The 27,474-nt window shown below is 51.1% G+C and overlaps 3 protein-coding genes and 1 non-coding gene across 6 annotated transcripts in view; 1 reads left to right on the top strand and 3 right to left on the bottom strand.

Moving 5' to 3' along the window:
• Positions 1-2,841, bottom strand: part of PRUNE1 (prune exopolyphosphatase 1) — a 17,669-nt gene extending 14,828 nt beyond the window's left edge. The window contains exon 1 of the mRNA XM_077772593.1: positions 2,643-2,841. Within this exon, the coding sequence (XP_077628719.1) occupies positions 2,643-2,681 (39 nt within the window). The 5' untranslated portion in view covers positions 2,682-2,841. The remainder of the gene's footprint in view (positions 1-2,642) is intronic.
• TRNAR-CCU (transfer RNA arginine (anticodon CCU)) lies at positions 882-954 on the bottom strand. Its single transcript has one exon. It is a non-coding gene; the product is annotated as a tRNA-Arg (tRNA).
• Positions 2,842-4,146: 1,305 nt separating the features above from the next.
• MINDY1 (MINDY lysine 48 deubiquitinase 1) lies at positions 4,147-14,040 on the top strand. Of its 2 annotated transcripts, XM_077772508.1 has the most exons (11): positions 4,147-4,228; positions 4,331-4,703; positions 8,423-9,249; positions 9,635-9,692; positions 10,082-10,146; positions 10,538-10,696; positions 11,014-11,116; positions 11,457-11,599; positions 12,355-12,546; positions 12,840-12,980; positions 13,486-14,040. In XM_077772508.1, exons 3-11 carry the CDS (start codon positions 8,794-8,796, stop codon positions 13,564-13,566), a joined length of 1,398 nt encoding a protein of 465 aa, XP_077628634.1. In that variant the 5' UTR covers positions 4,147-4,228; positions 4,331-4,703; positions 8,423-8,793; the 3' UTR covers positions 13,567-14,040. The 2 variants fall into 2 exon arrangements, with proteins under 2 accessions (XP_077628634.1, XP_077628633.1); XM_077772507.1 differs by lacking the exon at positions 4,147-4,228 and having other exon boundaries at positions 4,235-4,703.
• Positions 14,041-14,648: 608 nt separating this feature from the next.
• ANXA9 (annexin A9) lies at positions 14,649-25,167 on the bottom strand. 2 transcript variants are annotated; one of them, XM_077772626.1, is made up of 15 exons: positions 25,042-25,167; positions 24,843-24,917; positions 24,622-24,725; positions 24,048-24,129; positions 23,761-23,857; positions 23,133-23,227; positions 22,814-22,927; positions 22,515-22,605; positions 21,485-21,564; positions 21,246-21,305; positions 20,635-20,719; positions 20,400-20,495; positions 20,264-20,322; positions 15,299-15,421; positions 14,649-15,071 (listed from the first exon to the last, which is right to left on the bottom strand). In XM_077772626.1, exons 4-15 carry the CDS (start codon positions 24,120-24,122, stop codon positions 15,009-15,011), a joined length of 1,038 nt encoding a protein of 345 aa, XP_077628752.1. In that variant the 5' UTR covers positions 24,123-24,129; positions 24,622-24,725; positions 24,843-24,917; positions 25,042-25,167; the 3' UTR covers positions 14,649-15,008. The 2 variants fall into 2 exon arrangements, with proteins under 2 accessions (XP_077628752.1, XP_077628753.1); XM_077772627.1 differs by lacking the exon at positions 21,246-21,305.
• Between the last annotated feature and the right edge of the window lie 2,307 nt (positions 25,168-27,474).

Raw genomic sequence — 27,474 nt, 5'->3', positions numbered from 1 at the left:
ATCCTAAGGGCGCCTGGGTGGCTCAGTCGGTTAAGCATCCGACTTAGGCTCAGGTCATGATCTCACAGTTTATGAGTTTGAGCCCTGCGTCGTGCTCTGTGCTGACAGCTCAGAGCCTGCAGCCTACTTCGAATTCTGTGTCTCCCTCTCTCTCTGCTCCTCCCTTGCTCTCACTCTCTCTCTCTCAAAAATAAATAGACGTTACAAATAAATAAAATGGAACATCCTACTATCATTGTGGCAGAGGCTGTAGAAATTTCTCTGGTATCAGGGATGCCTGGGTGGCTCAGTCAGCTTAGTGCCCCTGACTCTTAATTTCTGCTCAGGTCATGATCCCTGGGTCATGGGATCAAGCCCCATGTCAGGCTCTGCGCTGAGTGTGGAAGCTGTTTGCTATTCTTTCTCTCCCTCTCCTTCATCCCCCTCCCAGGCTCCCATGTGCATTCTCTCTCTTTCTCTCAAATAAAAAAATATATATTAAAAAAATTCCTGTTTTAAATCTGTCTGTTTAAATCACGTCTTTCTTTACACAAGAGGCCATGGTGCAGCCTCCTCTGGGGAACTGGATGGGGAGAAGATAATCTTTTTCATAACCTTTTTTATATTTAAAGTTTTTCACTGTGTACATTTACTACTTCTATAATTAAAAACAATCTAGTATTTATGTATTCTAAGCTTATTTCTTTATTTTGAGAGCGAGAGAGAGCACTATCGGGGAAGAGCAGAGAAAGAGGGAGAGAGAATCCCAAGCAGGCCCGGGCTTGATCTCACCAACTGTGAAATCATGACCTGAGCCGAAATCAAGAATCAGATGCTTAACGGACTGAGCCACCCGGACACCCTCCCTAGTATTTACTTTTACTTATGTAACATAAGTGCTATGCCCAACATGGGGCTTGAACTCATGACCCTGAGATCAGGAGTCGCATGCTCTACTGACTAAGCCAGTCAGGCACCCCTATAATTAAAAGCAGTCTACAATGCTGGCGACCACCTGTGTCCTGCCCCCAGTTCCTCCACTAAGATTCCCAGGGTCTGATTTTCTCGTTTCTTCCAGCCCTGGCTAGGCTGTGTGATAATAACTCTAGGGTACAACCTCACCTTCACAAGTTCACAAGTTCAGAAAAAGAAAGATCTCGATCTTTCTTCTTGGGGGATGAATGCAAGCAGAGGAAAGTCAGGATACCAGCACTACTGGAAAAATCCAGGAATTTTCAGCTTCCTACTGCTGTAGGAGATATGTGTTAACCTGGGGTACTCTGTTAAGATATCCTAGGAGAGGGGCATGCAAAGAAAGGCCATTTGGTGGCGTTTCAGGTCTAAGGGCTCTTTACCAAAAATGGTGGAAAGGAGGCCCGTCATTTGGGTTATCGGGGGTGGAAAAATTCCAACTGCTTAGCACTAGGAACAGCGCCACAAAGATTCTACATCAGTCCTCCAATGAGCTCCCCATGGTGGAAATCAGAGGGAACCCAACAATTGGTTCCAAATTGCCCTATGCATTAAATCAACTTTCCCAAAGTTTGTATTTCACAAGGAAAAACTTGGTGCCATCGGTATTAAAAGTGTCCTTTGCCCTTATACTTCAGGTGAGGACATTCATTATGCCAGAAGCCTAATCTGCCAAAGAAAATAATAGGTAACTTTAAGGATTTGTTAAAGACTAGGATGAATCGCCCGAGGGAATTTGCGAAGATACTTTACAAGGAAAGTATAGTCAACCATCCATCTAGGCCTCCACAGGGGCAGTGGGACTCGGGGTATTGGGGGGCCAAGGGACCTCTTGGAGCCTCTCTGGTCAGCTTTCTGCTGCTAACTGGGAGTAGCAGCCTAACGCTGCAGGGCCAGTCGGCAAGGCTGGGAGATTCCGACCAGCTCGGTGCACCGAAAGCAAGCCACAGAGCATTCAGAGCAAGCTTATAGTTTTGATTCCAAACCCACTTTGGACTCATCCCTTCCAGGCGAGGGATCCTTATGTAATTTACATGTGGGTTAAGGCCAAAGAAGAAAACTGAGGGCGAAGGAATCCAAGTTTGGGGTCAACAACTGATATGCCTACAGTTTAGCTTAAAAACATGCTCAAAAACCAGATTTAAAAAACCAGATTGAAAGGAAAACACCATGACCACCTCAAAGCTAGAATGGGTTCGGCCCGGCAGACAGTAACAGCCGGTCAGAAGCAGTAAGGCTGTGGGCACAGGTTCCCTCGTTCCCCCGGGGCTCACACGGAGGCCAATGGGCCAAGGAGGCCCTGGGAGCGGAGAGCTGAAAGAGGTGCGGAGAGAAAGGGGCAAATACACCTCGCGGGGCACGACCGGCGGCACCACAGTCCTTCACCTTTTGACGGAGCTGACCGAGGCGACGGCGACGTTGAGCAGAGGCTCAGATGCAGCTCCCAGACCCACGATTCCTCCTCCCAGCTCTGGGGAGACCCCAAAGGCGGGAGCCAAAAACAAGGAGGCTGAGCGGCATTCCCCAGAGCTTGGTTCTCGTTCCTCATTCCTCCGGCCCCGAGGCTGATCTGATCCCAGGTCCCCTCCCCACAATTCCGTGTTCCCTCCCCACACACCCTCGGGGTTTCCCCAGATCCCGCATCTTCGTTCTTCCTGGACCCCTTACGGTCACAGACCGGGATCCGTTACCTGCAGAGCAGCTCGACAACCCTGCAGGTAGTCCTCCATGGTGAAGTCCCAAGGTGTGCCACCGCCCCTGGCCGCGGAGAGGTTACCAAGCGAATGCTCCCCGCCCTGGACTCAGGGGCTTGGGGCGAAAGTCAAGAGGCGGGACTCGAACTCGCCACACAGCGCTTCGGCCCCAACCCCCGGAGGAAGTGCGTAATCCGGCGCTCCTGGAGTCCGACGTCGCCCCGCCCCCAGCGGCGGAGGCGGAGCTCTGCGCCCAGAGACTCACGGGACCCCTTCCCGGGGGGGCGTGGTCGGGCGCGGCGCAGGGCGTGCTGGGAAACGTAGTTCAGAAGGGACGAAAGAATTTTCCGAGATCACTCATTTGACAGAGAAATGTATGTGTCCGTGTAACCTATATTTGTGGCATTTGAACTTTCCCTCTCGACTCAGGCTAAGTATAGCATCTTTCCATACATTACACCGAGCATCTGGTTGACATCTTAAATTATACATGGCAAAAACAGCTCTTCGTTTTCCTTTCTCGAATTCTCCCCTTTATCAAGCTGATCCTTTGCCACCACGTTTCTGATTGTCCATGTTATTAAAACAACAGAATAATCTTTGACACCTCTTTTTTTAATACCTACGGTCTCTTGTGAGCTCCTGCTGCTGAGTCCTTTACAACTTGGTAGCCAGTTTTTTTCTATAGCCTCAGCAAACCGTCTCCTCCTTTTCCTGGACTGTTGTAACCTGCTTTTTTTTTTGCCTCCTGCCTCCCCAATTGTTCAAACTGCCATTTCAGCCTTCAGAGTTGCTTGAAGTTTCCTCCTACCGCAGCCCTGTGAGTCAAGTTAGGAGAGTCCTTCAGAAGTAGAGCTGGGTTCCAACCCCCTTAACTGCCACCTTCCAGCCCCATGGTAGTGCAGTGCACTGCAAATAAATGTACTCTCATCATCAAATACCCCCTCCTTTATTGATCCATCCCTTTATTTCTTATCGCCGGCTTTTCCTGCTCGACCCTCCCTGCCCCCCTAGGAACTGAGAGGAGGTGACAGATAGGAAGCTGAGGCCTGTGCTGGGAACAATGACCTGGGCACCGTGGTATTCGATCTCCTGCTGCTCAGCTAGTTCTCTGCTGCTGCGTCTCTTTCCGGAACCCAGAGGGTCCTCCCCACCTTCTGCACCACCAGGGGCACAGCCCAACTAGTTCTATTTCTAGACAGACAGACAGACAGACAGACAGACAGAAAGAAAGAAAGAAAGAAAGAAAGAAAGAAAGAAAGAAAGAAAGAAAGAAAGAAAGAAATAGATACAGTAAGGACTTAGAAAGGAGCAGGATTTTTTTTAACTTTAAATGAGTAAATATGCACATGTTCCAGAGCAAAGGCCGGCCATCCCCGGGGCGAAAGCCCAAATCCACCCGCAGCTGCTGTCCAGCCCGGCTCCTCCCCACGCCCAGCAAGGGCACTTGCTCTTCCCTGTTCTCACCAGAGAGGCACAAGCGCTCCGTCCCTTCCAGCGGCAGGCGGAGGGAGGAGAAAGGGTCTGTTGTTTTCCTCTCCTTGTTTCTCTCCCTCACTGCTGATCACCAGGCGGCTGACCAGGTCAGAAAGCCCTGATGGAAATTCTTCCGTGCCGGGCAAGCCCCTCCTCCTCCAGGGAGCTTGTCCTTGACTAATGTTTTTCTTTGTCCCGATGGGAAAAAGAGAGAGAGAAAGGAAAAAGAAAAACCACAAACTTCCTTTGAAAACCACCGGCTCGTAGTCCGGGCCTGGAGCGCGCGCCCTAGACTCTGCAACTCAGGAATCCTGAAGACGCTCCGGGGGATCTGGGAGCATCTGGGCTGCGCCCCAGCCTGCCCCCACCCTTCTCTGGTGACCCCAGTCGTGGGCGTGGGTCCGGAAGTGGCCTCCGCCACGCCGGGACCGCCGCTCATAAACCTGTGTAGACCTGTGTAAGCTCTGGCCTTGACAGCTGGGAGGCAGCTGGGACTGTGGCGTCTCCCCCCATTGCTCCCCCATCGACCTGCCACGGCTGGACGGTCCTCCTCGGTCCTGGAACGGCACCCACGTCTTCAAGGTAAAAACTTTGTTTTAACCGTTTCCTTTACCTCCCCTCCAACCCCGAGCTCTCTTTTTCCTCTCCAGCTCTGGGGAGGTGACACGGACTCCTCCTTGGGTCTCTGCGAGTGTGGATGGTGAGAGGAGGTAAGGGCAGGAGGGCTACGTAAAAAAGGCTTGGTCCCTTCATTTACTTCTTTTAATGAAAACTTCCCCGACTCTGCTCGCAAGGAAACAGAGAAGGATCGTGGCAGTTGACTTCTTCGGGGGCAAAATTTTAAACCAGTAGTTGCATGNTGTGTGCGCGTCGGGGGGGGGGGGGGAGGATGTGCATGTGGCTTCAATAAGCCACCCACCCATTTTATATGCTTCTTGCAACTTTTGGCTATTTACTGCCGCTGCGAGGGAGGGGCCAGGGCTATTTTCACTCCCTCACCCACCACCGGAGGATAATTCCAGCAGGAGAGAATGCGTGGGGCTCAGAAAAGAGGAAAATAATGAAATCCTGATTTGTTTGAGTGCTCTCCCCCTCCTCCTTCACAGACACTCTCCGTGCCTACTCCACCTCGAGCTCACCTTGTGCAGTGGCAGTCCCCCCGTCCTGCTCCTCCGCTTCAGACTTAGCTCACTTAGCTTTGCCCGGTTTGTCTGAGACCCATCTCCATCCGGCAGCCAGCTCCTGGTTTCTTTTGGCTCATTCCCCTCACCAGCCGGCTGCCCAACCCCCACTGAATTATTGATCATTTCTGGCATTGGACAGAAAAGATAAGAAACGAACGCTGCTTGTCTCCAAGCTCTTTTCACTTTCCCAGGCTCTGGTTTCTGCTTCCAAGCCTCAGCCGAAGTGTCATTTGGGAGGGGAGGGAAAAGAGGAGAGGAGAGAGAATAGTGGAAGGTGTGCAGGCCATTTTTGCAAGTCGGATTCTAAATTAACGACATGTAATGAGATGCCGCTAGCATAAATGAGATTTGAATCAGGAGGAGTATCAATTTGGGTGACTCGACTTCTTTCGGTAACTTTTATGTCTTTCTTTCAACTTCATCTCGCAAGGCCTTAACCTAGCCCTGAATTCCTGCCGCTTGACAAGAAGGAGGCATAGCATCAGGTTAGGAGGGAGCTAGAGGAAAGACAAGAGACTTCTAACAAGTCTTCATTTCTCCCTTTTGCTTACCGAGAGTCATGAGTCAGGGGAGAGGGGAGCTAAGAGGTTGAAGGGAGATGTTTTCCAGGGGACACGGGTTGTGGCTTTCTTTCTTTTTTTTTTTCTCTCTACAGCCTTAATTAAATGTCTGTGCTAGATTTGATGCTCAGTGCTGATAGAGAGCAGGTTAAACAGGCTCAGGGTTTATATCTAAAACAACCCACGTAGAAATAGACAGAACATGTGCACAGGAAGCTGAATACATTCAGGGGGAGCATTTCCTTTTTTTTTAAGTTTTAATTTTTTTAATATTAAAAACATTTTCAGAGTTTATTTATTTTGAGAAAGAGAGTGAGCATGAGTGGGGGAGGAGCAGAGAGAGAGGGACAGAGAGAGAATCTCAAGCAGGCACCACACTGTCAGCATGGAGCCTGATGCAGGGCTTGAACTCTCAAACCAGGAGATCATGACCTGAGCTGAAGTTGGACGCTTAACCGACTGAGCCACCGGGGTGCCCCTTTTAATATATTTTTAAATGTTTATTTACTTTTGAGAGGGAGAGACAGGGTGAGAGTTGGGGAGGGGCAGAGAGAGAGGAAGACACAGAATCCGAAGCAGGCTCCAGCACAGAGCCGTCAGCACAGAGCCCGACACGGCACAGGGCTCGAACTCTGGAGCCACAAGATCATGACCTGAGCTGAAGTCAAACACTTAACCGACTGAGCCACCCCGGCGCCCCCTTTATGTTTTAATTTTAATTCCAATTAGTTAACAGTGTTATATTAGTTTCAGGTGTACAATATAGTGATTCAGCGCTTCTGTATGTGACCTTGTGCTCATTATGAGGTAGTATTTCTCAGGTAAGTCAATAAAAAGTGTGTTCACATTCCATGATATATGAAGAGTGGGCAGAGAATATCTCTGGGTTTAGGTGACTGGGGAGCAGAGAGGAACTGGGAAGCTGGCTATGCCAACTACAGCGGTCAAGAGTGTACCGACAGCATTTGTGGGCGGGCAGTGGTTTTGTGCCGGAATCTGAAGTTGCCTATCAGAACCGGTCTCTGATTCAAGTCCACATGGCCCACATTTCCCCTCCTGACAGGAAGCCCCTCCCAAACCTTTTTGCTGCAGCTTGAGATGGTGTACAGTTCAGTAGAATCCTTGGAGGAGAAAGACTTCTTTCTCGCTGGTGTCTCATCTTTTAGGGCTTGATTCTGTCTGTCTGTATCTCCACTTTTCACCCCAAGCACTCTGTGATTGTTACTCTTTTCACCCTTGGGATGAAGCAAAGAGAGTTAGCCCTAAGGATATAAGCAGCCTGTGTGTGCTCTGGATTTTTCCCGAACAGCCAGGGGTGGGGTCTGGTGTCGGGCAGAGGACTTACCACCATCCTGGTTATGTTGGGGACTACCAATCTCACACCATTACAGGGTGAGCTAAAGATCACCATATTAATAACCAGCGGTACACCAGGCCCTTGAACAATGCAGGAGTTAGGGACGCTGACCATTCATGCAGTTGAAAATCTAGGATGCCCGGGTGGCTCAGTCGGTTAAGCGTCATGATCTCACGGTCTGTGAGTTCAAGCCCTGCATCACGCTCTGTGCTGACAGCTCAGAGCCTGGAGCCTGCTTCGGATTCTGTGTCTCACTCTCTCTCTGCCCCTCCCCCACTCATGCTGTCTCAAAAATTAATACATGTTAAAAATTTTTTTTTTTTTTAAATCTGTGTGGGGCACCTGGGTGGCTCAGTTGGTTGATCCAACTTCGGGTCTGGTCATGATCTCACGTTCATGGGTTCGAGTCCTGCGTCGGGCTCTGTGCTGACAGCTCAGAGCCTGGAGCCTGTTTCAGATTCTGTGTATCCCTCTCTCTCTGACCCTCCCCTGCTCACACTGTCTCTATCTCTCTCTCAAAAATATAAAACATTTAAAAAAATCTGTGTATAATTTTTGACTCCCCCAAACTGAACTAACAGCCTACTGTTGACTGGACACCTTACCAATAACATAAACAGTCAGTTGGCACATAGTTTGTATGTTATGTATATTATATACTATATTCTTACAATAAAATAAGCTAAAGAGAAGAAAATGTTATTAAGAAAGTCGTAAAGCGGTGCCTGGGAGGTTCATTCGGTTGAGTGGGCTCCTGATTTCGGCTTGGGTCATAATCTCCCAGTCCGTGGGGTCGAGCCCCTAGTAGGGTTCCACACTAGGTACAGAGCCTGCGTGGGGTTCTCTCTCCTTCTCTCGTTGCCCCTCCATTGCCCCTAAAAATAAATAAATAAGCGTTAAAAAAAAGTTGTAAGGGATACACCTGAGACTAATGTAAATTATGTGTCAACTATACTTCAACAACAAAACAAGAAAATCATAAGGAAAATACATTTACTGTACTGTTTGCGTATTTACTGAAAAAAATCCGCATGTGGGGGGCCTGTGCAGTTGAAACCCCGTGAAGTTGAAAACGGTGTTGTTCAAGGCTCAACTGCACAGTTTTAACATTTCTTTCTCCATCTCTTTCCTTTCTGTCTTTCTCCTTTTACTTTCCCTTTTTCTCCATCCTTTTTCTGTTTCTTGTCCTTATCATTTCAGGAAAGCCGACCCCATCCAATGACTTCAATCCCGCCCAAATCCTTCCTCCCAACCTGAAAGCCCTGTCTCCTCATTGGTCCCATGTGGTCACATGCAGTTAGAGGTGACAAGACCTCAGGCTGGGGGGCCTTCTGTTTACCCAGCTAAGTAAGAGAGACATGTGCTCCCCATAGCCAGGAGTGACGGCGCAGAGATTGTGCAGCCTTCCACACTATATTCCTTTAACAAGACTTTTCTGGGTCCATTTGCTTTCCAGCCCAATGACTTCCTCCTTATTGGATTGGTCTCTTTTCCACCTACCAAGCCTAGATTAGGCAGCTCCCTGAGGGCAGGAAAGTCCTTTGGTGCCCCTCAGGTGACCTCTTCTGACCATGGAACACCATCAGCCTGACCATCCAGCCTCTGGCGAGGCTGGGACTGTAGAGGCAGTCAGCCCTGAACCCCATGAGGTCCTCTCACAACCACCAGGTGAGCACCCCCAGGACAAGGATGCCAGAGATGCTGATGGAACAGCCAGGGAACAGGAGACAGTCGACCAAGCTTCGCTGCTGGCCCAGGGCCAGGATAACCTTGAGTCACCTGCACCTAATGCTAGCTCAAGCCAACTGGAGCCAGCCCAGGGGGCACAGCCTGAGGTAGAGACAGAGGGAGCATGCTCCAGACCCCAGGAGCTCCCCCAGCCACCCAGGGCCCGACAGCCAGAGCTAGATTTCTACTGTGTAAAGTGGATTCCCTGGAAGGGAGAACGGACACCCATCATCACCCAGAGCACCAACGGCCCTTGCCCCCTCTTGGCCATCATGAACATCCTCTTTCTTCAGTGGAAGGTAAGACAGAGTCCGGATGGAGGCTTAGAAATTGCTGGTGAGGGTACTTTTCCCTGACCCGTCTCCTCGATCATCCTGATTTCCTCAAGCCGGGCAAGACTTCCCAGATTATTCTCCATGTTTCTCCAGCTTGAACAAATGAGACAAAATAGTCATAAAAAAACAAGACAAAACAAAATATTTTTTCTGTCCTGCTCTCGTATCTTCTACTGTCCGGCAAATGGGAACGTGTCATAAAACTTCACATGCATTATCTCACCCCTTTTCTCCTGCCATGCCTCCCTGTCCCCCCCCCCCATCCGTCCTTCTGTGTAGTTTTCCTTCAGCGCTCTATGATGGAAAATGCACACGTGGCTCACTGTTTGGTCACCCCTTCTGCCTCCAGGTGAAGCTGTCCCCTCAGAAGGAAGTGATCACATCGGATGAGCTCATGGCCCACCTTGGTGAGTGACGAGGCCTTGGGGAGGTTCAAGAGCCATCCACTCAGCCAGAAATCCAGAACAGAAAGGGACTGCCCATTTGGGGCTCAGATGTGGCAGCGAAGGTGAAGGTGTACAGGGCTTCTCTGCAAGGCTGGGGAATGAAAAGCCAAACTCAAGGTGTCAAGAGCCTGGGATTTTAACCCTCCTTCTGCTCTGGGCTTTCACACATGACCTCGGGTGGGCCCTTCACCTTTGTGAGTCTCTCTCTTCCTTGGGAAGTGAAAGGTCTGGATTAGATTCTAAGGCTCTTTCCAGCTCTGAAAATCTGTGGTCTAGGACCATTCTCAAGGAAAAGAGGAAGTAGCTATGGGGGAAATTGGGGTAAGCTGATAAGGGGTTCTGTCTTATAGGGGACTGTCTCCTGTCCATCAAGCCCCAGGAGAAGTCAGAGGGACTTCAGCTGAATTTTCAGCAGGTGAGGCAAAGGTCTGCAGACATAGGAATTTGCAGGTTCGTAAAGGGACACCTAGACTTCTGCTTCTCAGGAAGGTCTCCTAAACTGTGATTTCTTTCTATAAAATGAAGGTATATCTTTGTCCTAGAAAATATATTCCTTTATATAAGATAAAGAAGGGTTGAGGCAAAAGAGGAATGGAATGGCCTGTAAGAGAACCAGAGAAGAAAAGCAAGAAGATAAATTATTTTCTATCTGGAGCTAGGAGTCAGGGGAGGGGAGGCTAGACTAGCCATTAGTGTCGTCTCGTTTTCTCCCAGCCTTATTGAGATATAAGTGACATAGAGCATTGTGTAAGTTGAAGATGTATAGCGTGTTGATGTGACATCCTCATTTTCTTTTCTGGTCCCAGAATGTGGATGACGCAATGATGGTTTTGCCTAAACTGGCCACAGGTCTGGACGTCAACGTGCGATTCACAGGGGTCTCTGACTTTGAGTACACTCCCGAATGCAGTATCTTTGACCTCCTAGGCATACCTCTGTACCACGGCTGGCTTGTTGATCCACAGGTGAGGGCGAGGTGGCCCAGCTCAGGCTGACAGAGGGACAACAGAGGGGTGGGCATTGGGGAGTTAGGGATTAGACTGGCTTGAGAGGAGGAGGGGCTTTGGAGGCTGGACCCGGTGCAGAATTCCTTGAATTGTAACCTGGCGAGATGGGTAACGTTCAGATATGGGCGAACCACACACACATAGGTCCGTTCTTCAGGTGTGGAAAATTTCGAGAGCCTTTGGTCATAGGGTTGCAATCCTTGTGGGCTTGCCTCATTTCCTTCCTCAAAAGATCTTCATTGTTTTGGTACCACCCCGCCCCGCTGCCCACGCAGAGTCCGGAGGCCGTGAGCGCGGTTGGGAAACTGAGTTACAACCAGCTGGTAGAGAAGATCATCACCTGCAAGCACTCTAGCGACACCAACCTTGTGACAGAAGGTGACACCCCTGCCTTCTCTTCTGTGGATCTTATGTGGAGGGCAGGAGGGCTACTTTTGTGTGTTGTCTGTCTCCTGCCACCAACTCCCCCTAGAATAAGTGCCCCACGGGAGACAGAGCAGGGAACTGTCTGTTGTATTCAGCACCCAGAGCAGCGCCTGGCACAAGGCTCAGTAACCGCCTGTTGGGTGAACAAATACAGCCAGGCTCCGAGGGATTCCAGAAGGTGGGACCATCCATAGGGCTTTTGACAGGAGCCCTCTGAATGATCCTTCTTCCTGTTGCGGATTGCGGAGTTAAGCCAAGCCTCTTGCCCCCCGATTTTGTGCCCTCCTGGCAGGCCTAATCGCCGAGCAGTTCCTGGAGACTACCGCGGCACAGCTGACCTACCACGGACTGTGTGAGCTCACAGCAGCGGCCAAGGACGGTGAACTTAGCGTCTTTTTCCGAAACAACCACTTCAGCACTATGACAAAGCACAAGGTGATGAGGCTTCAGAGGTGGGGGCTGGGGGTGGAGTGCTGTCTCTCTCTTGGGGCTTTATCTTCGAGGCCAGTGTTTCAGACAGGATAGGGTAGATTGAGTTCAGGTGCCAGCCAGCCCTGGAATCCCTGGGGTTCCCACAGCAGAGGTCTATTCCTTCCCCCATGCTGCGTGGCCATTGCAGATGGGGGCCAGTTCTGGCCTACATCATCTTCGCTCTCAGAGCCAGGCTGACAGCACAGCTCTAATCTGGGATATGGAATAATCTGGAATGTGAGAGGGAAAAGAGAGAGAGGGACACCACGCACTTGCTTTGGATGCTTCTGCCTAGAGATGATGCGTGTCGTGTCTGCTAACATCTCACTGGCAAGCCATGAGGAATACGCCTGCCGTCAAGGGGACAGGAAAGTGAATCCTCTCCCAGGAAGGGAAGAGGGAAAGGTCTTTGGCTCTCACAGGATTTATCCCCATAGCTGTTAGGCGAGCCCAGAGAATCATGGGAAGTAGGGCAGGAACCTTGTGTGGGACCCAGAGCCCTGAGGACTCGCGCTTGGCCACAGTGATCGCCACGCTTAGCCCCCGCTGACCCTACGCTTAAACATCCCTTCCTCCTCCCCACGGCCACGAGTATTTGTAAAAGATGCCCGCGCTCACACCAGGTGCTTCAGGGGGTCTCTGCATCTCAGGTGACTTCTGGCAGTCAGGTAGCCTCTGTGCCACTATCCCACCAGCGACTTCTGTCCTTTTCTTTGCAGAGTCACTTGTACCTGCTGGTCACAGACCAGGGCTTCCTGCAGGAGGAGCAGGTGGTGTGGGAGAGCTTGCACAACGTGGACGGGGACAGCTGCTTCTGCGATGCGGACTTCCATCTGAGTCATTCCCCGGGCAAGGGGCCCGGAACGGGAGGTGGAGGCGGCTCCCCCGAGCAGCAGCGGCAGGTCGACCAGGTGTGTGAAGTCTTCAGGAAGCGTGCGGGGCGCACGTCTGCTTCAGAGCTTGCCCCCGGCCAGAGGCATGCGTTTCATCACCTAGAGAGCAGGAACATGACACCTGTGCCCCTTTACCGTTACCTTCGGACCAGCCCCGTGCTCGCGGAATGTACTGGGCTGTGTGTTTTGGTCTGGAAGAGGAGCTGGAGAAGCCGAAGGAGGGGAAAACTGGGTTTGGAAACCTAAAGGCAGCCCTGATGTCCCCCAGGCCCCGGCCGCCTCACCCCCCTTGTTCTCCCGTCTCTCTCTAGGACTACCTAATCGCCTTGTCCCTGCAGCAGCCACAGGGCACGCTGGGTCTTAGCGACTTGGAGCTGGCTCAGCAGCTTCAGCAAGAGGAGTACCAGCAGCAGCAAGCTGTGCAGCCCGTGCCGGGGCGGAGCTCCCCGCAGGTGAGCCGTGCTCCCAGGCGCCTCCCCTCTGGTCCAGAGCTCCGCCCTGCGTGGTGAACCGTGCCCCACAGGCGCCTCCCCGCTGTCCCGGAGCTCCGCCCTGCTGGCCTGGAGCTCCGCCCTGCTGGGGTGAGCCGTGCCCCCAGGGACCTCCCCGCAGGCCTGGACCTCCGCCCTGCTGGGGGGGTGGGGGTGAGCCGTGCCCCCAGGGACCACCCCGCTGGCCCGGAGCTCCGCCCTGCTGGCCCGGAGCTCCGCCCTGCTGGGGGTGAGCCGTGCCCCCAGGGACCTCCCCGCTGGCCCTGAGCTCCGCCCTGCTCCTTGGATCCCAGACCCTTGTCATTGCCTTTCCTGCAGTGGCTTCTTCGAGGTGTCTCTCTGCCCTGGGTCCCATCTTACTTTTCTCTCCCCACCGCCCCTCCTGATCCCGCCCCCGCGTCCATCTAGAGTCTCTGTTTGCGTGTCCTCCGGGCTGCTGGGTGACCCACTGTTAAATCCCACGCAGGGGAGAGGAGCCATGTCCGGACGTCCGGTTGGGGAGCGCCGGCAGAGGCCGAAGCAAGAGTCAGACTGTGTCCTCCTGTAGCTGCGCCCTACTCCGGGGCTGCCCTCCCAGCCTCTACTTTCAGAGGCCGTGGCTCCTCTGCTTGCTCCCCCAGCTCTAGTCCTGAGATAGGCCGGGTAACTTCTTTCCGGGCGGCCGGGGATCAGAGCAGGCAGTGAATGCCAACGTCAGACTCGCTGACGTCCTGCCCTCATGTGCTGCCACCTTTTCTGCCTCCCAGTTATCCAGGGCAACATAGGGGTTGTTGGGGGGGGGGGAGGTGAGACCTTCCGGTTTCCAGCTCCCCTTCCCCGGAACAGTCACACTAATATACGGACTCGAGCTCCAGGGTGAGGGCTCCGTCTAGAACGCGCCTCACCTACTTCCCACCCCTGACTGGGTCTCCCTGCTGACCCTGCAGGCCTGTCTCCGATCGGTTCAGGGTTTGATTTGGGTTTCTATCTCCATTATTTGTAATGCCTTCCTAGGGGTTTGGAAATAAAACATCTTTCCTGAGATCTGTTGTTTGCTTTGCCCTGCAGCGGTCGGGTTAAGTATTTGACCCAATTAAGGAATGCAAAAAAGGTGGGGAGCGGGTAAAGAGGTGCCGGGGTGGGAGGAGGTGCGGGGAGGACGTGGTGTGTACTTTGCTTGTCATTTCTAATAGGGCCAGCAGGGGGAACCAAAGCCCGCTTATTTTTCTTTTATTGTTTCTGTTGATCAGGTTTTGATAGACCTTCAATGGGAATGGTAATCCAGTCGGGGAGGTGGGTTTCCAAGTCCCTGCTCTGGACGGATGCAATCTGGGGGTAGGCTTCCTGCTAATTTAAGACTTCCCAGGCAGGGAAGGGCAGCTTGACCAGATGGTTCTCTGCTACTTCTGACCATTTCTGACCTCGTTCTGGCTCCTGTTTCTCAGTTTGTTCGCCTGAAATTTCCTGGGGAAGAGAGAATAATGGGGGAAGGAGGGACTCTGAGGGGAGGGGCTTATTGCAGCAGGAGAACCTCAAACAGGATCCCCATTGAATATGCAAGTGCACATCAAAGGCACCTCCAGCTTCAAGACCTCCTCCCAGCCGGTGTCCTGCTCCACCCAAACTTCAATCAGGGAACACAAACAACAGTGAAGTTTGCCAACAGGATTCAAGAATCAGTGAGACGTTGTGGCCAGTGTATGGGGAGGATGAATAGGGTAGAAACCATCAGAGAGAGGTCTATACCCAAGACAGAGAGCCAGAGCACCCAGATATAGATATCACTTTGAGACAAGAAGCCAAGGGACTGAAAAGAAACTTCAAATTCTAGCCTCAACAAGAAGCTGGAGGTGGTGTTCAGTGAGGGGTTAATCCTCTTTGAAGGTGGTGTTCAGAGAGGGGTTAATCCTCTTTGGAGGCTCAGCTGGTCTCCTGAAGACCCAACCAAACATGGGGATCTCATATCCTTGAATGTCTGTGGTGGGGTCTGGAGGGCAGGGCAGGGAGGTCTCAAATGTCTTCAGCCCTGCACAGGGCTAGCAGGGCTGTCCGGCAGTCCCCTTTCACTGCATCCTGCAGACAAGAGAGTCAGGTGTTAGAAAGTCTCCGCCCCACCACCGCCACCATGGTCCAGGCACTGTTTCCTCCCATGTGCTGGCCCAGCACTGTCTGATGTCAAGACTTCTGTACTAAATTAACCAAAGCCTCATGAGTTCTCCAAGGGCATCGGCCGTGAGGGCAGAGTGGAGGAGAAGGGGTGAAGTTCTGGGGCTCCAGGCTAAGAGCTAGCCACGGCTCACCTGGAGAGAAGAGTAGAGGGACTTCCCAAATTTCTTTTTGAACTCAGCTCGGATGCTTAGAAGGTCAATCTCGCTTCGAGAGATAAGGATGCGCATCAGGACTTGGTAATTGGACTCCGCGTCCTGGTAGAGAGAAAAACAGAAAGGAGGTTGGTAGTAAGATCCGCTCAGCGTTGAGACTGGACAGCATGGTAAATTACCCTAGAACGGGGAAGCAAGGTGCGGGTGCAGGGACAGGATGTGTGCATTATCTAGGAGCACAATTTCTCTTTGTCCTTCCTTCTGGAAGGTGATGCAGCAGGAACGATGAGTCTCTGTGGGAACAGCTGGGGTAGGTGTCGTTCTGGCTACACACCTTTCCTGGCCAGCCCTCTCGCTTAGAGTCTCATTCCTCTAGAGCTCGGCGGTGAGCAGCTCCAAAGGCACGTACTCAAAAAAAAAAAAAAAAAAAAAAAGATAGGAACCTGCAGGGGAGAGGGCCACGGAGAAGATGCAATGGGTCCTGAGGGGCCAGGACCTCAAGGAGGAGGGCCTGTATGTGGGGGTCCTGGTTGAAATGGTTTATCGTTCCATTCGTGTGTAGCATTCTCTTCTCTCCCCTTGGAACTGGATTGCTGTGGCTTCCCGGTGACATAAAGCTTTTTGCAGCGTTTTATACCCTTGGAAGAATTACTGCATTAGCCGGTATGGGCTTTTTAACGGACCCAGGAAGCAACTGAAGAAAGTGTTTGAAACAAGATTGTTTGCAACAATCATTATGCTTTTGTGTTTTTGTATTTACCTTGTGTGCTTTGGTGGCACAAGAGGAGACTGGTCTTACTATTCTGCATATTGTAGGTGTCAATGACCTGGTGTAGCCTGTCGTCTATCCTGTGTCTATCCCCGTACGCAAGAAATGCAGTATTTAAGTGCTGTTCTCTCTCTCAAGCTGAAAATCAGAAACTCTCTGAAAAGAGCATTGGAAAGTTGATGTTCTGTTTGGTGAAGTATGTTTTCCTGATGTAACAATCACTCCCAAAACAACAGCCGTGACCGTGACCGGTGAAGACCATTTTCCGCTGGTGAAAGCTACATGCTTGATTAAACATTTACATACCTGCAATATTAAATTCATTATGTGTCACTAATATGCTCTTCCCCAAATAAGATTTTAGTCGTTGCCAGTTGTAAATGATTTTAGCTAGTTTTATTAGCTTTTTCTAAACAGCATGTAAGATGTGAATATTTAAGGGTAAACCTATGCCACAAGCTTTGTTGGCTCTTTAAAAATGCCTACATTTTTTAGATATTTGGTTTTATAATTTTTACAATAATTTTTTGTTAATTTTTTAAATGTTTATTCATTTTTAGAGAGAGACAGAATGTGAGCGGGGGAGGGGCAGAGAGAGAGGGAGACACAGAATCTGAAGCAGGCTGCAGGCTCCGAGTTGTCAGCACAGGGCCCAGTGCGGGGTTTGAACCCACAAATAGCGAGATCATGACCCAAACTGAAGTCGGACACTTAACAGCCACCCAGGCACCCCTATTATTAAAAATTTTTTAAAGTTTTATTTTGAAAGAGAGAGAGAGAGCATGGGGGAGGGGCAGAGCAAGAGGGAGAGAAAGAGAATCCCAAGGAGGCTCCACACTGTCAGTGCAGAGCCCCATGTGGAGTTCAAACTCACCAACTATGAGATTATGACCTGAGCCGAGGTCAAGAGTTGGACACTTAACCAATTGAGCCACCCAGGCGCCCTAGTATCTTTTTTTTAAGAAATCTTTACATGTGAAAGTTTTTACTTTAAGCTAAAAATTGCTTATTATATGAAATAAGCACTTGCATTTTATGTACTAAAGTACATAGAAAGTAATAAAATCCATATAATAATTGTATTATATGTAATAAAAATAACACATATTTATAATTTTGAAATAAACCCACATTTGGAAAAATAAAAAATATTAAAATATAAAAAAGAGGAAAGACTTGCTACCTACACAGACTTCCAGCATGAAAGCCAGGACGTTTATAACTTACAAGTTAGTGAACGTCCAAGAAGGATATACCCAGCCTATCCCCAAACCGAGTTGCCAGGGCTCTGATAGGGAGCAGGGTCATGTGACTTCCAGTTCCTATCCCGACCTCCCAGGGCGCCTCACATCCCTATCTGTATCCATCTGTTTCTCGTTTCTCGGGTTGGACCCCCACGGCTCAGCATGGCTGTCTTCCTCCTAAACCTGTACCAAGCCTCCTGCCTTTTGGTTAAAGAAGGTAATGGAGGCTTCTGTTCAGATATAACAGAGGTATGACACAGTATCAAATCATGATCTTATAATGGATTATAATAAATGAGTAACCATGACAGATTTCTAGATAAAAACTACACTGGTGCTGTCACTATTTCCTATTAGCCCCTTTCCCGGAGTTTCCTGTTACTTGACTCATAAGACCCTTCCCAGAACTGCCTGGCATACTTACGGCGTCTACACAGATCATAAGTTCCCATGGAAAAAAAAACAAAACCAGAAAGGAAAACGAGGAAGTAACAATAGGGTGTCATAGTTCATCCGGACTCCTGACCTCACTGTCAGTGCATCTAATGGCCACTTTATCTTACATTTCATGTATCACCAATCTTGTATTGTGATAAAAGAATGTGTTTTTTTCTTTCCTTTTATTAATGTTGATTTATTTATTTTTGAGAGAGAGACAGAGAGAGCACAAGTGGGGGGAAAGGCAGAGAGAGAAAAGGAGACAGAGAATCCCAAGCAGGCTTGAGCTGTCAGCACAGAGCCCGACATGGGTCTTGGACTCACAAGTTGTGAGATCAGGGTCTGAAGTGAAACCAAGAGTCAGTGGCTTAACCGACTAAGCCACCCAGACGCCCCTGTCATAAAAGATTGTTGATTGGGGCGCCTGGGTGGCTCGGTTGAGCATCCGACTTCGGCTCAGGTCATGATCTTGCGGTCTGTGGGTTCAAGCCCTGCGTCGGGCTCTGTGCTGACAGCTCGAGCCTAGATCCTGCTTTGGATTCTCTCTCTCTCTCTCTCTCTCTCTGCCCCTCTCCTGCTCATACTCTGTCTCTCTCAAAAATAAACATTAAAAAAAGATCATTGCTTGCTCCCCAGTATCTATTCTTCCCTTCTTCCAACTCTTATTACTCCAAACTTGTGGAGTTGGGGTGAGTCAGTCATTAACTGAATATGCCCATTGGTGTTCAAGCACTCTTTCTACCAAACCTACATTAAACATAATTCTTGCCTTGTTACTTGAGAATGTAGTTGGCATCTCATACTTCTCTGGGATCTTTTTGTTGTTGTTGTTTGTTTTTGAGAGAGAAAGAGAGAGAGAGCACTGGGAGAGAGAGCTCAAGTGGGGGAGGGGCAGAGAGAGGGAGAGACACAGAATCTGAAGCAGGCTCCAGGCTCCGAGCTGTAACACAGAGCCCAATGTAGGGCTCAAACCCACAAAACATGAGATCAGGACCTAAGCCAAAGTCGGACTCTCAACCAACTGAGCCACCCAGGTGTCTCCCCCTTCTCTAGGATCTTTTAATGAAAATTCATTTTATGGTTCAGATTGGTCCAAATTTTCCCGAATCAGCCTTCACTGAAGGTCGTTTTTCTGAATAAATATTTGTCACAATCTATGTTTTCACATATTTCTCATGAGAGAAGACAGAAGCATCTGATTGAGTTTCTCCTTTTCAAAAAAAAGTTTTCAGAAAAACAGGCCTATATTAGTTTTTGACTTCTAAGGTAAACCTGGCATTTACCTCCAAGGGTGTGGGTCCTATAATCCAAATACATTACAATCCTTTACTGCTAGGATTCAAGTTTGGTTTTATAAAGGAATTCAGACAGATAACCACAGTTCTTCAAATTGGTCTTAGCATTGGCTCAATATAATAGTATAGACTTTATAGGATAAATAAAATGGAGATCTCCACCGATGATAAAATAAGAGCATATACGTACTGCCTTTTAAAGAGCTGTCAATGAGGCACGGTGGTTTCTCAAGCAGCACTCAAGAAGCTTTGCTATCTACCAAAACAATAACTGCTTTATCGTCTTAAAAATTTGGGTGAGTTTTTTATTTACAGGTTTTGGGGGACATTTATACTAATAGGAGACCTAGCTCAGTGAGTAGAATGCCTGGCTTCTGCTTATGAAATTACTCAAACCAACATCACCAATTTAAGTGTGGATAATATGGAACAAAGTCTGACCAGAGTGGAAAAAGGTGGTCCTGGATACTAATAACTCTTATGGCATAGCTTATAGTATAGACCAACACCTATGGTATAGACTAGGATTTAACACACGGCAGTTAAATGTCCTATGGGACCATCATGTGTATGTATGTGTGTTTAATTGTTTTTAAATTCCAGGAGAGTTAACGTACAGTGTTCTATTAGCCATTGTGTGTTTTGTAGGGAGCCTATATGATTTATTATCTGTGTGACCTTGGGCAAAGAACTTGGCCTCTCTGTACCTCGGTGTATTTCGTCTATAAAACAGGGATGGAGTGTGGCCATGAAGATTAAATTGAAACGTGTGTCACAGTTCAGCATAGGCCTGGGACACAATGAGCACCCAAGAAATGCTGGCTTTTGTCATTATTCTTATATCACCAGCATTATCACCATCCTTAAGTCTGGCAACAACTGAAATTGGACAAGATGCTGTCTTATAGAGCAAATTCATCTCTATATTTGGCCACCCAGACATCACTTAGGCCAAACTTTTAGCTTCGGTGCTCTTTGGAGTCAACCAGTTTAGCTCTAACCACAGTTCCATTCTCTGCTCTTGACAAGACAGGTCGTAAACCTAGGGAAAGAGAGCCGCTGTGTGTTTATAAAATAAATATGAGGTTGTTACCTGAGTAAAAGTGTGCAACTTCCTCTCTCTTGCCCAGAAGTTGTCTCCCTGCTCCCCCGCCCCGGTTTTTGCTCCAGAGGGAGGGAAAAGAAGCGTCTGGCTCACCTGGAGGGCTTGATGAAGTTTATCAGCAAAGTACAGCGGTGTGTTCTTGATCACTGAGGCTGCAAGCAAAGAGGGGACAGTGGAGAGATGACTCCCGTGCCAGGCAAGAGCCCTGCCCCGTCTGAGTGGGTCCTACCTAGGCTGAGCAGAGCCGCCTGGGCGTCTCCATGGAAAATGTTCTGGATCGTCTTCTCCAGTTCGTGCCCCGTGCACCGCTGGTACTGGTCGAACACTTGTGTGTGGGGGAAGGAGTCCGAAAGATGAATGGGCGCAGGGAGTGATTATCACAGAGAAGGGCGAGCCCTCCCCACCTTCTTCAGCCAAGGCGCATCATTAGAGTAAGCTGGGAGGGCCAGAAGTCTCGGGTGTACCTCGGACAAGGTGTTCGGGATTTCGCTGGGTGAATATTAGGACCCACGTGCCCTCTGTGCTGGGCCCTTCCGCCTGCTTTAATGCCTGCGAAGGAGGAGTAAATCAGGATCATTGGTTGGGAGCTGGGGAGCCCTGGCTGCCATGTTCCCAGAATCACCATCACGATATTCAGAGTAGAAAAGCTTCTTCGAAACCATAAAGTGGTTGCTTTTCTTTATGGTTAAAACAAGCTAATGAAAAGGAATAAGGCTGGGAGAGGGACTCTGCCCTGACAGCTCAGCTCCCCAGTTTGGGGAAATCCTGGAACTCAAGGAACTGAACAGTCTCCAAGGGAAGGTCTGAGAAGGGTTCCCCCACCCACAAGCCCAAGACAGGGGTCTCTGTCCCCTGACAGGCTCACTTCCTGTGAGTTCGGGAATCAGAGGGTAAATGAGATAAAAGGCTTCGGACGGTTACTACCGGACAGTCATGTCCTCACGTGTCCCTAAGGACCCCTTCCCCAAGGCGAGGAGAGGTTGGCAGGACAAGTGGTTACATAGGTCTGTGGCGCATATGTTGGGGGGGGCGGTTCTTACATGCGTGGCTGCGCAGACTGCTCACCCCTGCTCACCTGGACGTCCTGCTCCACCAGGTTGTAGTCAATGATTCCAGAATAGCTCTCACGGGCCCCCTACGAGAAGCTCTCTCAGGAGGACTCTCTGAGGAGTAACTTTTTACCTCTAGGCAAACCAACCCAAACCTGTTCTCCTCCTAAAGCCTTCTCTCATTAATTATACCATTGCTCGCCAGCCCAGCCCAGCCCCTTCCCAGGTGGTATAACTCCCTCCCCTGCAGGCCGGTCCTCCTCACCTTGGTCAAGGCCAAGAGCAGATCCCGCAAGACGCCACTGGTCTCAGATTCGATGTCTTTCTCAGCCTCCACCTGGAAGTCTGGGGAAGGGTCAGGAGCTCTCTGAATCCTCCCAATTTTTCCCAGTGTAGATAGTCTCTGTCAAACGCCCAACCCGCTGTGCCCCGCCTACTGCCATCTCTTGCTTTGGGTACCTTGATGGCGGATAGTTCCCAGGATGTAAGGCAGAAGCACCATCACAGGTACCCCGAAAACATCCCTAAGCTGTAAGTAGTAACCCAGGCCCTGTGGGGTTCCTCGGTGGACTGGCCTGTCTCCAGGAGCCAAACTGCCTTGGGTACGAGGCATCTGTTATTTGAGTGGTAGCTGGGGGGTCAAGGGGAAACCTATACAATAAGGCCAGATGGCTTGGGGCCCGGCCCTCTCATTGGAGGCAAGGAGAGGTGATAAGAGGAAAGATGTGAAGAAATGATAGACAAAAGAGAAAGGGAAAAGGAAAAACAGAAGCAAGAAGTGAAAGAGGTAAGAGGGGGATTAAATCAGGCCAAGAATGGACATCAAAGGAAAAATTGGGGGTGGGGGTGCTAAGATGGTGAGGAAAGGCCAGTTAACAATTAGTGGGTGAGCCAGCCGTGTGGTGGCCAAGCCAGGGCCTGAGGGGTAAGACTCACGGCCCAGGGAGCAGTCCCTGCCCTCCCTCCCCCACCCCAGCTGTAGCAAGGCAGAATCAAGAAGGGGCTGGAAGATGACATGGGTACCCGGGGCCTATCAGTGCCCACATTGTCAGTACCTTGGAATGCGCCCTGGAGCCCCAGACTAAGATGGTTAATCATTGTTTCTCTTTCTTTAGCGATCATATCTGGCTCCTACCCTGGGGAGACTGAGAACTGGTAAGGGTGGGGTGGGGGGGAGAGATCCCAAGGGAAAAGCTCTGAGGCACACAGGCTCCCAGAGAGCTCACCTGTGAGGAGTGCCAAGAGGAGGGGGTATTTTGCCAGCCTTCCCCCCTCCCCACACCCCACACTCTTACTATGTTTGTAGACGGTCAGGCACTCCTGCAGCTGGGGTGGGCTTCGGGTAGCAAGAATTTCCATGGCCACATCCTCAGTGGAATCTGGGGTCTATGCGAAATTGGGAGGCCACTCTGAGACTGGGCCATGTCATTAGCATGGCAGAGAGCAGGCGCTGACCCCTTGTCCTTCTAAGGGCCAATACGGTGGTTTAAAGGAGGCCCCTGCCCAGTCGACTCCTCTGGAGTGGGTAGTCAGCCCTCTCCTCCCGTCAATGGAGTCCTCATTTCTTAGACACCCAGAGAGCCCCTTCCAGTACCTTCAAAGCTGTCCTCAGTTCCTGGGCATCGAAATGGGCTGCAGGCTGCAGCAAAGCCACCACAGTCCTCTCCAGGCTGCCAGAGAGTGCTGCCTGCAGGGACTTCAGCAGGTCCTGTGATAAATGATCCCCATGGCAGAGGAGCAGATGCGAGGGGTCCCAGAGGCAAGGGGGAGGTCTGGGAATATCTGCTGGTTTCTATCTAAGGCCAGAAGCACCAACCACCACCCCCTCTTAGCTCCTATTGCTATACCCCAGGATTTCGAGGCGGGGTGGTTCTCACCCCGGTCCGCTGCTCCTGGTAGGTCAGTGGCCTCACCTGTTGGGTGCGCTCCTGGAAGGCCCGAGAGATGAGCTGCCTTTGCTCCCGGCTCCGATTGGTCAGCACGCCCACGATGGCGCTGCGGTCCACACCTGAACCGAGGGGGTGCTGGGCCGTCAGCTGGGCAGACTCCAATGGCCTTTACAGGGTGGGGATCCCCCTTCTCCTCGGACTTGAAGCCTCCAGAGGAGGAGAGAGGGAGATCTAGGAAAGGGCTGGGAAGGACTGCATCACCCCGGCTTCCACGTGGCCTCAAAAGGAGACGCAAATAAGATACCCAATGGCCTGCGAACCTGACCCAAAACTAGGTGAAGGTGGCCTGATGTGCTGGGGACCACAAACGTGGATTAGATTCCTGACCCTGCCAGTGTGAGCTGTGTGACCTTGGCCCAGCCTCTTTGCCTCACTGGGCCCAGTTTCCTCATCTGTAAAATGGAAATAAGGCTTACCTCACCACCCTGTCCCGAGGATGGGACCGACACACCTACCATGGGACTTGACGTACAAGAATTAAGGCATTCCACAGACATTTATTGATCAGCGTCACGTCCTCCTTCCTGGTTCCTGGGCCTGCAGACTTGTTCCTACAGGAGGGATCCCGGGGCACAGAGGGGAAAGGGCTCACCTTGGCCTGCAATGGCCCTCAGCAGCCTCTGCACATCCTTGTCCACGCTGAAGCTCAAGAACGTCCTGAGGGTGCCCAGGGTTCCCCAGGCCGCAGTCTGCAAGGGCACGAGGGGTGAGGGGATGAGGGGAGCCTCGCGGGCCGGTGCACGCTTGCCCTAGTGCCTTAGTCCGGCCCTCGGCCCTCGGTGTGGTCTCAGGGCCTGGCCTCCCTTTTTCCCATCCCCCATTGCCGCATGACCCCGCAGCTGATGTAGTAACAATGATTCCCACCACTATAGCCCCTACCTTGTTGGCAAGGCCCAGGTGACTGAGGATCTCCTGGGTCAGGGATGGTCTCATCTTCCCGTTGGTCACAGACATGGTATGACTGACTATGCCAGGGAGAGAGACAGGAGCCAACTGAGGAGAACTGCCTGGCCCTTTGGGCCTCTTTATGACCCCCCCAGGTCCCTGGGGCTCACCTCCCATGCTCTCTCTCCCCTGTTGCAGAAAAAGACAATATCAACCTGCTTGGCAGGTTTGGGAGCCCAAGTGGAGGGATAAGAGGGGAGCCCCTCCCCAGGTCTCACCCCTCCTTCAGGAAGCAAGGATTGATCAGGAATGCCACTGGAGCCTGCCCCAAAACAAACCCGCCCTGATTCCGGGGCTCCCAAACTTCTGTCTCAGCTGCATGACACCCTTCTGAGATCCACATCCCTTCCTCCTGGTGGCCTGGCCAGGTGTCCCTGGGGCAGCCCAGGGGAGGTGAGGCAAGGTGGCGGGATTCAGTGTGTGGGGTGGGAGATAATCAGGCCGAAAACACCTCCCCACCTTCAGCCCCAGCCTGCAAATCAGCCCTGCTCCCTGCCCCCCAGGCGACCTGCCTGCTGCCTTTCACCCTTGGCGTCTCTGGCAGGGTCCTCTGGTCAGCAGGTGTCTTCTCTGAGCTGATGTACGTGTGTGTCCTGGTGGCCGCTTGGGTGCCTGGACAAGGGAGCAAGCACCCACATTAGAAAAGGAAAATTCCTTCCTCCCTCTCCCAAGGGATTGTCCAGATTCCCCTCCCCTCCCCCACGCGAGTGCCCCGGTCCCAGTGCTTACCCAGAGGTGCTGGAGGCGAGGTGGCAGTCGTCACAGCCTGGCAGCCGCCTGTGTGGGCACCAGCTTGTGTGTGGCCTGCAAGAGCAGAAGGGGCGTGTCGCCCTGCTGGGCAGCCTGTCAGATGACCTCTCCGGCAGCCCAGCCCAGCTGTCGCCCCAGCTCTGGCCCCTCCCCAACGTGGGAGAGGACCGAGCTGTACCTGTCCCACACGTCAGCCCCTCCCTGAGGAGCATCCTTCCTCCCAGGAGCCCGGCCTCAGCCCACGGAGGCCGCTCTGCTCAGCCTCTCAGGAGATCAGCCGGACACGGGAGGCTTATGCACTGCTTTCCCTGTGGGGCCGGGCGGACCACAGAAGCCCGGTGTCTAAGTCCAGCTTCTGACCTGGCCCTGCCTCCGGCTCCGGCTTGCCGGGGGGACAGGTCAGACAGGCTCCAGGCTGATTTCAAGGCCCGATAAAGAAAAACCTGTTGGGGCACATACCAGCAGGGCACCCCAGCCTGCACCGCAGAGGGGGTCCTAAGCCCCAAAGTCCCGGACTACTCACTACTGCCTTATCAGAGCCAGCCAGCCTGGGTGGGCGGGGCCAGGGGACTGTTTGCGTCCCTGGGGAAGAAGAGAGCAGGTGTTTGGGGGTGGGAACAGAGCAGCAGAGTCAAGAGAGAAAAATGCAAAGGGTGTTCCCTATGGACAGAAGCATCGTGCTCCCAAAAGGCAACTGGGAGATGGGAGTGGCTCCCTGGGTCTCTGGGTCTGGATTCCTTCTGGTGCCTTTTGGCTGCCAGGGGAGTTTCAGCCGTAGGTGAGGCAAGCTCAGCAGCCTCTGTGAGGCCAGCAGCTCACAGAGCAGCAGGTGAACAGCCTTGGGGAGCCCAAGAGGCTCCTAGCAGGCAGTCACCGGAAACTCTCAGGCAGCTCCCTGGGGCCTAGGAGCTCTTTCCTTCCTGCCTCCCTAGGTGGGTCAGGCAGGGGCTGGGTGCCAAAGCCAGAGAGCTGGGTCCACTCCTCTACCGTTCTCCCTCCCGGGGAAGGCCCTCACTGGTTTTCTGACACTCCTGAGGAGGGACCTGCCCCTCTTCCACAGAGCTGGCCAGGCCTAAGATGCCACGACGGGATATCTCCTTGGTGGCAATCACTGCTTCTCACTTTTGTCTCCTGTGAAAGTGGAAAACATTCTCCAATTTTTGCCAGAGAACGTGAGTTCAGTCCCCAGCTCCGCCATTTGTTCTGTTCCGTAACCTCAGCTAGTCATTTTTGGTCTCTGTGAATCTTGTTTCCTTACCTGAAAAAAAAAAAAAGGGTGGGGGGAATAGGGACTACTGGGTGGCTCAGTCGGTTAAGCATCCGACTTTGGCTCAGGCCATGATCTCACGGTTCATGGGTTTGAGCCCCATGTCGGGCTCTGTGCTGACAGCTCAGAGCCTGGAGCCTGCTTCAGATTCTGTTTCTCCCTCTCTCTCTGCTCCTGCCCCTCTGTCTCTGTCTCTCAAAAATAATAAACATTAAAAAAAATGGGAATATTGGGAGAGGTGTACAGAGGGGACATCCTAGACACCCGCGAATAGCCTCCCAGGGAGGATTAAATTAGGTAATATGTGTGATGGTATTTGGCAGAGAAAAATGCCTTATAAAACAAGACTATCAGATTTAATAAATAAAAACACAGGATTCCCATTTAAATTAGAATTTCAGGTAAACCACAAATAATTTGTTGGTATTAAGTATGACTCAACTGCTTCACAGGATATACTTATTATACAAATTATTTGCGGTTTATCTGAAAGTGGGATTTAACTGAGCATTCTGTAATGTACTTGGAAACCTGGAAAATGAGACTCAGTTTCAGCGTGGTGATTAAAAAAGCAAAGGTCCTAGAGCCAGGCTTCTTAGATTTTTTTTGTTGTTCATTTTCAAGAGACAGAGAGAGACAGAGCATGAGCCGGGAAGGGGCGGAGAAAGGGAGACACAGAATCCGAAGCAAGCTCCAGGCTCTGAGGTGTCAGCACAGAGCCCAACGCAAGGCACAGGGCTCGAACCCACGAACCGTGAGATCATGACCTGAGCCAAAGTTCGATGCTCACTGACAGAGCCACCGAGGCTCCCGGAGACAGACTTCTTAGACCCAGAATTCCAGTCTGCTGTGTGACCTTGGCAATTATTTCAACCTTTCTGTGCTCGGTTTCCTCATTGTTGAAACAGAGATAGTAATAGTGTTTTTTAATAAGCTATTGTGAGAATTAAATAAATTAATACATGTAGAGCACTTCAGAAGAGTGCTGCGCACAGGTACACGTGTCAACATGTTAACCAATATATAACAATAAGCATTGATATAATGTTATTTTATAATGGTAACTGTTATTGTTTACTTGGCTCCCTAAGGAGTCCAGTCTTGGCTCTTTTCTGCAACTTCTATCTTGCCAATCTTCAATTTAGCCACAGGAGGGCATTAGAAGCCACCGAGAGCCAAGAGCCCCCTAGTGGCCACTAGAGGTCGCCAAGGCTCTAGCTCCGCCCACAGAGCTCCAGGGGCTCCCTTCGCTCACTTCGGGGGAAGTGGAATCTCTGGAGGACATCAGGTTCCTAGGTAGACTTGGTGGGCAGGCAGGGTCAGAGGAAGAGCCTTCAGTAAACA

This window comes from Crocuta crocuta, unplaced genomic scaffold (genome assembly GCF_008692635.1).
Source record: "Crocuta crocuta isolate KB4526 unplaced genomic scaffold, BGI_CrCroc_1.0 scaffold415, whole genome shotgun sequence".
In the NCBI taxonomy this organism is placed as follows: domain Eukaryota; kingdom Metazoa; phylum Chordata; class Mammalia; order Carnivora; family Hyaenidae; genus Crocuta; species Crocuta crocuta.
This window is presented reverse-complemented; position numbering and strand designations above follow the sequence as displayed.